The sequence below is a fragment of the Schistocerca gregaria genome, chromosome 2 (assembly GCF_023897955.1).
Source record: "Schistocerca gregaria isolate iqSchGreg1 chromosome 2, iqSchGreg1.2, whole genome shotgun sequence".
Taxonomy (NCBI): domain Eukaryota; kingdom Metazoa; phylum Arthropoda; class Insecta; order Orthoptera; family Acrididae; genus Schistocerca; species Schistocerca gregaria.
In genome coordinates this window covers 538,301,696-538,314,011 of record NC_064921.1, presented here as the reverse complement: position 1 = coordinate 538,314,011, position 12,316 = coordinate 538,301,696, and the positions used below count along the sequence as shown (strand labels likewise).

General features: G+C 36.5%; 1 protein-coding gene across 2 annotated transcripts in view; it reads right to left on the bottom strand.

Annotated features, from left to right (window-relative positions):
- Positions 1-12,047, bottom strand: part of LOC126331017 (forkhead box protein K2) — a 96,577-nt gene extending 84,530 nt beyond the window's left edge. For both annotated transcript variants that reach the window (XR_007563251.1, XM_049996437.1), the window contains exons 1-2: positions 8,761-12,047; positions 553-747 (exon numbers count right to left, since the gene is read on the bottom strand). Coding sequence is in view for 1 of the 2 variants with exons in the window: in XM_049996437.1 (XP_049852394.1) it covers positions 553-747; positions 8,761-9,119 (554 nt within the window). In the remaining variant the exon portion in view is untranslated. The remainder of the gene's footprint in view (positions 1-552; positions 748-8,760) is intronic.
- Positions 12,048-12,316: the final 269 nt, after the last annotated feature.

The following is a 12,316-nucleotide window of genomic DNA, read 5'->3' as shown; positions in this document are numbered from 1 at the left end:
GGAGGAAAGTAGGTTGTGGATGCACAAACCTGGTACAAAACAAAATATTTTATATTATTTGACACCAGTTGGTAATAACAGACACCATTTTGGGTCTAAGCAAGCACTTTACACTGCTGCAAAATATTGAAAAATTATAAGGAACATTGAAGATTTCCTTGAATCTGCTACTGGCAGAGCAACATCTTCACCCATCACAAACAAATCACGTCTGTTCTGAGAAATTATTTTTGAGGCTCTATAACTGAGAATGTAAATCACACTAGAAAGAAATACTTATAAATGTAACAGGGGATGGTATCAACAGGAATGTATCAGATGGTATCAACAGGAATAAATCTTAAAGACATACAAAGACAACAGACACCAGCAAATACTTAAATATCACAATATTAACAACAAAATCAGTTTGTATGATATGCATTTTCACTGTTTATGCAAGCCTGTACAACTTATTTTAACATTTGGTTTGTTAAAACATTAAAGGTAAAAATTAGTGACAAAAAGGGAACACCAAGCTGCAACTAGTCTTACTAATGTTCTCATTCTCACCTAATAGTGCCTGTTGGAGAAGGGAATGGGCTGCTGAAACTTGCATCCGGATCTGGTATATTTATTCTAAGTGGTGGTAGGGGAGCACGTGGTTTTGTTGGAGACAGTTGCCGTACAGCTACTGGAGGATCTGCTTCATCAACAAGCGACTGGAAAAACAACCTTATATTTGTGCTTGGAAACCGGAAAGTACACCTGCAAATAATATCACCCAGTTAGAAAACTAATAGCATGTCACTGTGGCACAAAAAATGTATTACTAGAAAAAAGAAGATGAAATTTATGAATCCTTATTTGTTTTTAAAGGAATTTAAATCAAGAATTTTATTATCCATTTATCACTAAATAGGCTATGTCTACACACTAAAGAATAGTAAAAGAAATTAAATAAGTACACCCAATATTCTGCATGTCATAAATATCTCTCATATTGTAAAATTGGTTGTCTGAAAGCCAAAAATGTTGTCCCACTTCTGATATCAGGCTTGCAAATTTCTTCCCTCATGACACATTCTGTAATGTTGTTCCTGATATGGAGAATAAAGAAATAATTACAATGATGCACAGCTGGTAGTAGCCCGACCTCAGTAGTACAAGGATGACAGTGTTCCTCAGGACAAGGAGTAACATACAGGGTGTCCACACAAAACCACCTCAATTTCCAAATGCAAACTGTGAGACAGTCTGGAGCATCACATAAAGCAAACCAAAAAGTTTTGTGTAGATTATTTTCTAAACAATTCCTATTGTTCGGTGTTACCCATTGGTGTCCACAAAAACTCCCAAAGTCATTTACAAAGGGAGCCACAATTGAGACAGTTAAGGCTTGATATCACTAGTTCCCAGCCCCTGGGAGTGTGATAAACAGTCACTTTCTGGCAGAAAGTGCACATCTAATGAAACTGTACAGGAGCACAGAGAGACCTTCTAACGAAGCCCATCAAATTCAGTTCAGTGAGCATCACAAAAGCCAAACATCCCTCACTCACCAATTCAAAAGCACCACATAAACAACTTTGTTTGCATGTTTACAGAGTTAAATTAGTGCAAGCATTTAGGTAAAATGACTTGGAGCTTCATCACATATGTTGGAGTATATTGCACACAACTGCAGCTATTCCGGAAATGTCATTTTCTCTGACAAAGCAATCTTCCACATATGTGGAAAGGTTAACTGGTATAGCATTCACACCTGGGATTCACAAAACCCTCAATTTTCACCAACCTGTTAGAGACAGCTAAAAGGCCAATGCGTGGTATGCGCTGTTGAAACATAGTTGGACTATTTTTCTTCACTGAGGAAACAGTTATATGGACAAGCTTGAGCAATTTTCTGCCAATCAGTTTCTTCCCCTTCAACCAAACATGATCTTCCAATAAGATGATGCACCACCACACCAGAGTTGATTTGTTTGAGATTTCCTGGACTGAACATGAATAGGACATGATGGACCAACCATATGACTGCAACTATCTCTGGAAATAGTACCTATGGATTTCTTCCTGTGTAATCATGTGAAGGATATTTTAGGGTCAACAGCCTCTGTCACCCCAGACATGTTTATGCACACATAGGTTGGGATAACAGCACCATTCAGACATTTTAAGGTTCATGAAAGAAGTCTATGTAGAAGTGTCTTAATTTTTTGTACAAAACTACGAGTTATTATATGAGGCAACAAACTGTGAATATCAATGCCTCATAGTGTTGAGGTGGTTGTTGGTAGTTTTTATTATTATTATTATTATTATTATTATTATTATTGCATTTGCAAATTGAGGAAGTTTCCTGTGGACAACCTGCATTACATAGAAAAACAATTTTTTCTTTTTAAAATGCTTATGATGTGAGGATACTGTCCCAACACCAATAAACCAAGGAAATATGTGACTGGAACAGCCTTAAATAGATTGCCCAGAAAAATTTATTACTAACCACACCTCTCATTTTTTATACTAGATAAGCAATTACGCTTTCATAGGAAACAGACTACAAGAACATCAGTCATGTGAGACACAAATAACTATATAAAGGCAAAAATGCACTGACACTAATAAACAAATCAAAACATGCTTTTCTTGTACTTGTGCTTAACTTTAAGCTGTACATACAAAGGAGCACTTAAACATTCATTCAAAACTCTGAGTATATTATTCACAACGGACAGTCCTGAAATAAAACCAAGTCCTGGCAGTTATCATACGTACTTTCCACAACCTTTAGGCATCTTTTTAATATACTAATATTCCAACATCACTAACAACAGCACAAATTATAGATGAAAACTATAGCACTTGATAACCTCCATAAACCCATCTTTGTGTAACTAAGCAGAATTGCATCTTCAAACAAATGTAATGTAATCCAACATTTGAATGAATAATCAAAACTGATAAATTGCACTTTCAAATCTATTTAACAAATTGTAGCTTTGGTTCCAAAAAATGGTTCAAATGGCTCTGAGCACTATAGGACTTAACATCTATGGTCATCAGTCCCCTAGAACTTAGAACTACTTAAACCTAACTAACCTAAGGACAGCACACAACACCCAGTCATCACAAGGCAGAGAAAATCCCTGACCCCACCGGGAATCGAACCCGGGAACCCGGGCGTGGGAAGAGAGAACGCTACCGCACGACCACGAGATGCGGGCTGTAGTTTTGGAAAATAATAATTTTTTAATTAGAGATAACATAATTTATACAGTCAATGCCTATCACTCCAGATGATTCAGAGTTTACGACTGAGGGATACCTCAACATCAAGCATAACCCCTACTCTGGCCGACTTAACTGCTTTACTCACTGATGAGAATGTTGTTGCAGTCCAGAAATTAGACCCAGGAAACTGACATGGCTCATACCACCACAAAGATGGAACTTCTTAAAAGCAATTGATACAATTTACAAGATCATATTCAACTTAGCAAGCTTAGTTGTTTGTAAGTTCCGTATTCTTTCATAGAGCAATGGATGACACACTGTAGCATGTAACAGAAAGAAATGCTCACAAAAGGCAGTTCTGTACATCTTGCTATGCAATATAGTATTCCATTGATAAAACTTGGCTTTATTATCAATTAGATGCTAGGAATATACAAATATATGTATTGTTTAGCAGATTTGAAACAGGGCAGCCAACAAAATTATCTATGGGTTTGAATTGAAGATTTCTAGGATATACAAAAATAGAAAGCGCTGCAATGAATTTAAATTTATTTTACGGAAAATGTTGATATAAATGTGTGCACAATGATCTAATCATGGTATAAGTTATGGGACCTATGCTCCCTTTCATATTTATGCCTATTGTTCCTGCATGAGGAAAATCAATAAAGCATATTTCATTATAATCAACATCACACACCCGTAAGAACAATAGGTGTTTTTAATGTTCAACACCAGGGTGCTATAAATGTCACTCACAATAAAATTACAGTGCCAACAAGACAGAAGATCTATTAACTGATTAGGCACAGCAGGGCAACAAGAAGAAGAAACATACCACATGAACTGAATTGATTAAAAGGCACATAGTAACCTTTTTGTATTTTTTATGGTTTATGCACAATAAATGTAAATAATATGCATCAAAATTTTCATCAGAAGTCTGTGTTATCTAATACACCTTTTTCTGAATATATGTTGCAGTTTTAGATTTCATAACAAATAGTGCAATAAGTATGGCATGAATGCGAACACTGGGCTACGCTACAGAGCAACCTGTTACCACAGCTATTTCACACTGTAACCTGTTGGATTAGCTAACATGAAAGCCAAGTAGCCACTCTCCTATCTAATCTACACCTCAGGCTACACTATACATCAATCTGTTACAAAATCCAAGATTTTGAACAGAGAGTGGGGGCAGGAGGAACAGGAGGGGGAGGTCAAGAAGGGAGTGAGGGCACTTTCACACTGTCTCAATCGAATTTCTGCTACAGAATTCCAACTGTTTATAAGTCTGTTGTTATTATTTATCAGCTTTCGTAGAAGCTACTTGGTCATGAAATAAATAAATAAGTTTACAGAAAGCCGACTTAAAAATTTATAAGCAAATGAATTGCAGAATTAATCAAACACGAGACAGTGCATACATAAATAACACATTCCAGGAATTCCTGTACAGGATGAAGGTAGTGTGCTACAAGGCAGCTTTTCAACTTTGATACGAATCCTTAAGAGTTTGTCACATTTCTTTTATAGTTGAGGAGGAAGCTCAATTGAAAAGGAAACCTGCTCTCTGACTCACCATCTTTGGGCAATAAAATTTATCTTTTGCAAGCGTTGATGTCAGAAACTATATGCGCAGTCTTTTGTTGCATGTAAATGTCAATATGTCCCTTGAAAGCAATGTTCTGATACTACAGGTAACTCATTACCTACATAATTAATATTACATTTCACATTTTCACACCAATATTTGTATCGCCTGCAAAGAGAAACATTTTTGAGACATCTGTAATGTTGACTGGCAAATCACTGATATACACCAAGAAAAGCTATAGGCCCAGAAGAGAACCCTGTGGCAACCTCCACTTTACATTACCCTAGTCACATTCAGACCTTTTTCTTGTTTGTTGACACTGGAGGACAAATCACACAATCACCACACAATCAAAGAAAGTGCCTACTGCCCCCAATATTTTTCTTAGTCCTGATAGTGCCTCATATACAAAACAACAAATTGGACTTCCTGTGGCTACTCCATTACTGAAACCCAACTGCAAGCCTGACAGTAAATTGTGTGTACCGAGACGTACCAGTACTCTCGTATAAACTGCTTTCTCAAACAATTTTGAAAATAGTTACTGATAGGAAGGAAATTGGTCACTAATTATCTACAATACCGCTTTCACGCTTTTTAAAAAGTTGTTTTACTAATGAGAGTGTCAGTCCCATAATGAAACTGACTCTCCTAAAAGACACACTGCACAGTAAGTAATCAGTGCACTAATCTTTGTGATCCTACTTAAAGTTTCATCATACCCATAGTAGTTACATAAAGGTGCTCCACAGCCTGTAAGTACTGTATTTGTTTAAAAGATCTTACTGTATCCCATGAGCTCCATTTAAAATATTTTGTTGCCAGATCAGTAGTCTGGCATGTAGTCTTCAATTAAATATTTTAATGGGTTAAAGTGTGGTATTAGACCAGCCCCTAAAATCTTTGTTGTGATGACAGACTGATCTGTAGCACACCCCAAGGTCTAGATTAGGTTGGAAGGTAAAACATTGGTTGAGAGTTGGTGAAGACAATGAATGGGAAAGCACTCTGTTTGTGGTAAAAAAATCACCCACTGGCAAAATCTAGTGTTCATGTTTGCACAATATCGAAAAATGCAAAGGGGGAGGGGGTGTTCAATATGTAAATTTTATCTTTTAAATGCAACTAGATTTACAACGAGATGTCTTAACAGATGTAATAATTGATTTGGCAAAAGTTATGTACTGAACCCTCCAACCTCCTTGTGTTTTTCAACACACTGGGTATGTAAACATTTCTACTGGTCAAGTTCTTACCAAAACCAGATTTTCTGCTTTGAGATTCACTGGCTTTGCCAGCTCACAAACAAATTGTCACCCTCCAACCTAACCTAGTCCTCGTGCTGAGTTACATATCAGTCTATCACCACAATCAAGATTTCGGGAAGGTGTGGGGGTAGTACAATACAAAACTTTAGCCATCGGTTGTGATACGTGATGTAGTTGTCTCAGAACCCCAGCCTTTGAGAGTTCTGCGTAATTACCTATACCAATTAAATTTCAATTGAACTTTCTGACTACTGAAAAGAGGAGATTATTACATATTTTTTCACAGCATTGGTGAATCATTAACTGCCTCTCTTTCACACAAAAAAGATGTATGTAATATGTTTAGCATGCACATGGTGCTCCAATGTCTTTTTCGCAATTGTCTAGTTCTAATTTTGCTCAAGAGGGCTTTTTATTCTCTTGGTATAATGCACGGTTTTAACATGTGTGATGACATTCTTCAGCACTTTGCAGTATACCTTGCAGTGCATTTCTGTAATCATGCTCTGACTATCCTCCATACTATAATATAGCTCCTGTTTCCTCTTATGCCGCATTCTAATCCTCTTAGTTATCTAAATAGATTGCTTACTAGTACTGCATATCTGTCTGCAATTTATTAATAGGAATTGCCTTCTCAAGCAACATAGGTCTGACAAATTTGGCCTTCAAAATTTGTTTTATAATTACATCAGCATCACATGAGGACTCATACTGGTACATCTTTTTCTTTTGTACCGTGGAATGACTTTGCCTTCATTCCTCTCAGCACTGTCTGTGCTTCTTATTCTGTCAGGTCATTACTAATTTTTTTCACAGTGTGCCTTTAAACTACAGAACAACCAAAGAAGATACTGTCTATGATCACACAGTAGTTTCCCTGAACTCTAGTTGGAATATAATGTCTGCAACAGGTTGTAAGGTTATCTGGAGAATCAAAGTTTATATTGAAATCCCCACAAAATTAATTTTATGCCTTGTTTTAAAAGGTGAGCCAAGCACTGTGTCAAGCCTGGAGAGGGAAGTCTTGTAGTCTAAACTCGGAGACCTGTAGAGGCCTACAATTAAAAGTCTTTTCACTGAAAATTCAATCTCTCTTGCTTAACCTCCAAACATTTGGCCTTTACAATGTTTCAGTATAAATAATTATTCTGAATGAAACAAAATCCTGGTATAGAAATTAGACAAGATGTATCCCTCCAAAGAACGAATTAGTATTTCTTCACAATATAGATGATGCTCTGATATACAAATCAGCAATTCATCTACTTTATTATTATTATTATTTCATCAATGTTTAATAAAATACTTCCTAAAACTGTTACAACACAGATGTTTTGGGTAAGGAACAATAAAGCAGAAAGTTTTCTGCGTGTTGTCAATAACTAGTTCAGTCTTATGTGACAATATAGGAGATGTCAAATCTCATACTTCAACATAGCTTAGATCCACCACAGTAACAAACCCAGAGCAACAAATGCTCCATATAAATCACACATTAAAAACTCAACAATTACACAATGGTTCTGGTTGTTTACAACTATTGTTACAAAGGTCTCAAAAACTTTATATGCATATACTTCATAAATTGACTTCTTGGGGGCTTCCGTAATTTCAAACTGTTGTCAGTGGTCATAAAATCTTAACTGGAACTAATAATGATCCCAGTCATAGTATAACAACAGACCACATTTATATACTGCTGGAATAACCCTGACTTGTTAGATTTCTGACTTTGCAATAAAGTATTTCCTTAATTTTATTTGCCAAGGCATTTGTATTGATCTGTATCGTAGTACTTCACAAAAGAATGTGTGTATGGTGACCTTTTCCAGATATTCCAATGTGGGGAAAAACTTAAGGACTTAGTACATTTTGAAATAGAGGCCTAATAATATATAAGTTATACCTGTTTACTTTAAACTAAATAAAGTGATAGAAACCATGAAAGTTAAGTATACCAACTGGTAAGACTACTATGCATGGCAAGGAGGGGAAAGGGCGATTTAACAGGTTTCAATTAAAACTGATCCGTTTGTACCGCAAATATTATTAACAACAGAAGAAACATAAATGTATAGCTACTTTATTGGCTTTGACTTATATCTCAGAAGAAATAGCTTTGATGCAATCTGTGTTTATTTTCACAGCAGAGTTGTTGGAAGGCCAATAACATCTGGCGAAATATTGTTATTATCCCTCTTTTGAAGAGCCTCAGTAATTTCGTAGAACTTATGCACAGTTAAATTTAGATATCTCACGTGGATTCTTTCATTCATTTCAACCGTTTATCAATTTTCTAAACCCATTAGCAATTTTCTTAAATCCAGTTGAAAATATATTCCATGTGTGTATTCGGTGGCGATATAAACGCAATACGGATAAAAATAGGAGTACCCAATAGTTGATGTTTAACCGGCAATGAAAATCAATTCCTACGCACGATGTCAACAATTCACTTCAGTGATATAAATAGCTACCAAAAGATGTCAGGAGCTGTAATAAACAAACAAATCAAATTACAGCAAAACTTCAGCAAAACATGTTATACACGACCGGTTACAGAAATTGAAGACAGTCAATGTCCTTCGAAACATTACACAAATATTTTCATCAGACACGACACGACCCCCACTTTAACCCATGTTGTTTACACATGCCTTTACTTACGCTTTAGGTAACTGCAACGAAGGCGCTCCTTTCCTTTGAAAAACGCCATCCACAAAAACGCCGTTCTTCCCACTGCAGGACATATAAAAATGAGGATGTTCGAAGAAAATCTCTATGTGTTTTCTAGAAATAAAACTTGAATGTCCCATGTTTACATCGACCTCGCCTCGCGAACTGTTCCGACCAATAGTAATCCTCTTCTGTCGCACCATATATTCGAATTCCCTCCCTTCTAATCGAGCAATTGCTGTTCCTTTGCTTTCTGAACTCCATTGCAGCTTCGAAGGGCTAGCTGGTGCCGATTTTAGGGCTAAAAGAGCCCAAGCATCGCTCTCCTGTGTCCGTGAATGTGCAGACATCACTCGGTGAATATGGCTTCCTGGCAGCCGATCTAAGTATCTCTGCGATCTGGATCGTGTGCCTGTTGTTTACCCACAATCCAGACGTGGGTGGCAGAGACCACGTGATGTCCTGGACAGAAGATTTGAACAACTAAATGTAAAGTCTATGGACAAGGAGGAATACAGAATGTGCAGCCAGAGAGGAGAAAAAAGAAAACCCTGGGAACAAGATTCATTATTATGAGCTGGAAGGGAAAAATACGGAAAATGGGCATTGAAGTTTATAATGTAATGAATGTATACTGTTTTGAAGCTTTCATGAAATGTGCTGTACCTGACCTTGTGTTTTGTTTACGTTTGTTAGTTTCTATGAGCCATGAGCACTATAGTGTTTGTTTATTTTTCACTTGTACTGCCGATGGAAATAATGAAATAACCGACGTTCTAGTGAAAGCGTGTATCGTGGATGTGCGTTGTTGGGATTAATTGATTTCTACGAGCTATGCTCTAAGTAAACAAGTGTACTGTATTCAAATATTGACTCAGTTTACATTATTGTTTTTTGGAGGTCGTTCATTTGTTTGTATTGTGCGATTTGAAGTGACTTCTGATTGTCAGTATTATCGAAATCTATGGAAAAAGAAACTTCGCTTCAACGTATTACAAGAGAGACCTTCCATTCTCCATGCGTTTGTTTATTAGAGCTTGCAACGCAAGAAAGACATTAGTTGACTATTGCCCAACGCGCGGTGTGTCTGTGATATATTAAAGACACTAATTTTCATGTTGTGTAAATCTCGCCTTAGAGCAACAAATTTAATATGCCTAACCAATTTTTGTGCAAGATTCGGATGGGTATTCATGTTATGTAATATTTATCCTTATCAATTCCTTGGCACTTCCCATTATCCAATACTTTTAAGGTAACAGACTTTGGTATCGTTCATAAGGTTTCATACTGAGGTGGGGCGAAGTGTGATGATGTTGGACCCCCTTCAAAATTTTGATTGTGTTGACAAATTGATGTGTAGCATAGCTTGAAGTCTTGGTTAGGTTGAAAGGTCATAGTTTGCTTGTGAGTTGACAAAGCCAACGAATGTGAATTCAAAAGAAAGTAGGCCTGTGTGGTATCAGGCTGACTTGTAGCGCACATATTTAATGTGCCTTTAACCAAAACTTAAAACTGCGAGGTAAAGTGGGAAACGAGTGTTAAGTAATGGATAAATCTATAACGAATATTTTAATACATATTCGATATGTTATACATAAGGTACGAAACTGCAAGGGGAACCACTATGTAATTTTTAGCCAAAACTGAATTTTATCATATAATCCCATTCTTACACATCTAGACATTCATTTTGCACTTAATGAAGTTGCAGTGCATTATATTAGTATGGGTTCAATAGATCACGAATACAACATTTCGTAATGAAGTGGGATGTGTCAGTTTAACATAAGTTTTCTTTACACTTGTTTTTTCAGTTTCTTCTTCATATCTAGAAATTCATCTATTCAGTAGAATGAGTTGTCATTCTGAAATTCTTTTAATTTGTTTTTAAATGTTGGTTAGTTATCTGTTAGTGGGCCACTACATACGTGGCTGAGAATCATACTTATCTGTTGGGAACAAGTTTTTAGTACTCAGGGAAATGACATCAATTCCATGTAAGCTTTCACTTTTGAGTGCATTTATTATTTTGGTAATTTCTGTAGGAGAGGTAGGCTGAATTTCAGTTTTATCAAATTGTAAATTCCATGTAAGCTTTCACTTTTGAGTGAATTTATTATTTTGGTAATTTCTGTAGGAAAGGTAGGCTGAATTTCAGTTTTATCAAATTGTATAGGCATTGCCTCTTCCATACACATTCTTGCATTTTCTAATGAATAGCTGGATCCTATTTTCCGTACAACACTTAAAAATGGTTATTAAAAAATATTTTCCACTTCTGACAGTCTGTTAACAAACTGTTCATTTAGTTTATAACAACAAAAATAATCAGTTACTGGTAATATAATGTAAATGGACAGATAAAAATATCTACTCACTAAGCGGCGGCAGGGAACATACTCATAAAAGGATTGAAATTTTACAGTCTTTTGGGGCCAGTGGCTCCATCTTCTTGTGGAAGAGTAGAAAGAGGAAAGAAGAGAGGTGAAGGGAAAGGACTAGAGTTTAGAAAAGTCACCAGAATCCCAGGTCAGAGAAGACTTACAAGATGGGATGGGAACAAAATACTGATTGTTGGGGACTGAGAGCTTAAAAGAGAAGGAAAGACCGATTGTTAGGAACTGCACCGTATGAGATTTGAAAACCTGAGAGCTTTAAGCTCTAAGGTTTATATCCAGTGCAGTTCTCAACAATCAATATTTTCGTCTCATCCTGTCTGGTAAGTCTCCTCTGACCAGGGGCTATGGGTGACTTTTTTAAACTGTACCCCACTTCTTAAACCTCTCCAGTCCTTTTCCTTCACACCTCTTCCTTCCCCTTCAAAGTTAAATCTGTTTGTGTGTGTTCCTGTGCCATGGCTTGGTGAGTAGATTTTTGTGTGTCCATTTTTATTGAGTTTGATAGAAAGACAGTCTTCTTGTACTCTTGGTTGCCCTGTTTCCCTTTTAACAATATTCCAAATTGTTTTAACTCTATTATCAGATGTGCAAATCTCAGACATAATGCACATATTTCTGAACTTTTTAACAGTTTTTCGTAATACATAGCAGTTTTTATAGTGTTTGACTGTTTCTGCATCATTACTCCTTCTGACTACAAGATACATTTCTCTTCTCTGTTTACAATATTTTTGATCTCTGTAATAATCCATCTGTTTTTAGATGGTTCCTGCAATCATGGTGCACTGTTTCCTGAAGGTAACTGTTTTCAAACACCCTCACAAAGGTATTATCATGAGTAGGTCAAATTTTAAATTGGCATCAGTTCCCTGTTCACCTCATCCCAATCTAACTGTTGCAAGCTTTCCCTAGAATTTTCAGTTGTTAAATTATTATCTGAATGCACTATTTTGGGGAACTGTTTTGCATTACTGTATGGAGCTGTTTCATACACCCCTGGAAATTGAAATAAGAACACCGTGAATTCATTGTCCCAGGAAGGGGAAACTTTATTGACACATTCCTGGGGTCAGATACATCACATGATCGCACTGACAGAACCACAGGCACATAGACACAGGCAACAGAGCATGCACAATGTCTGC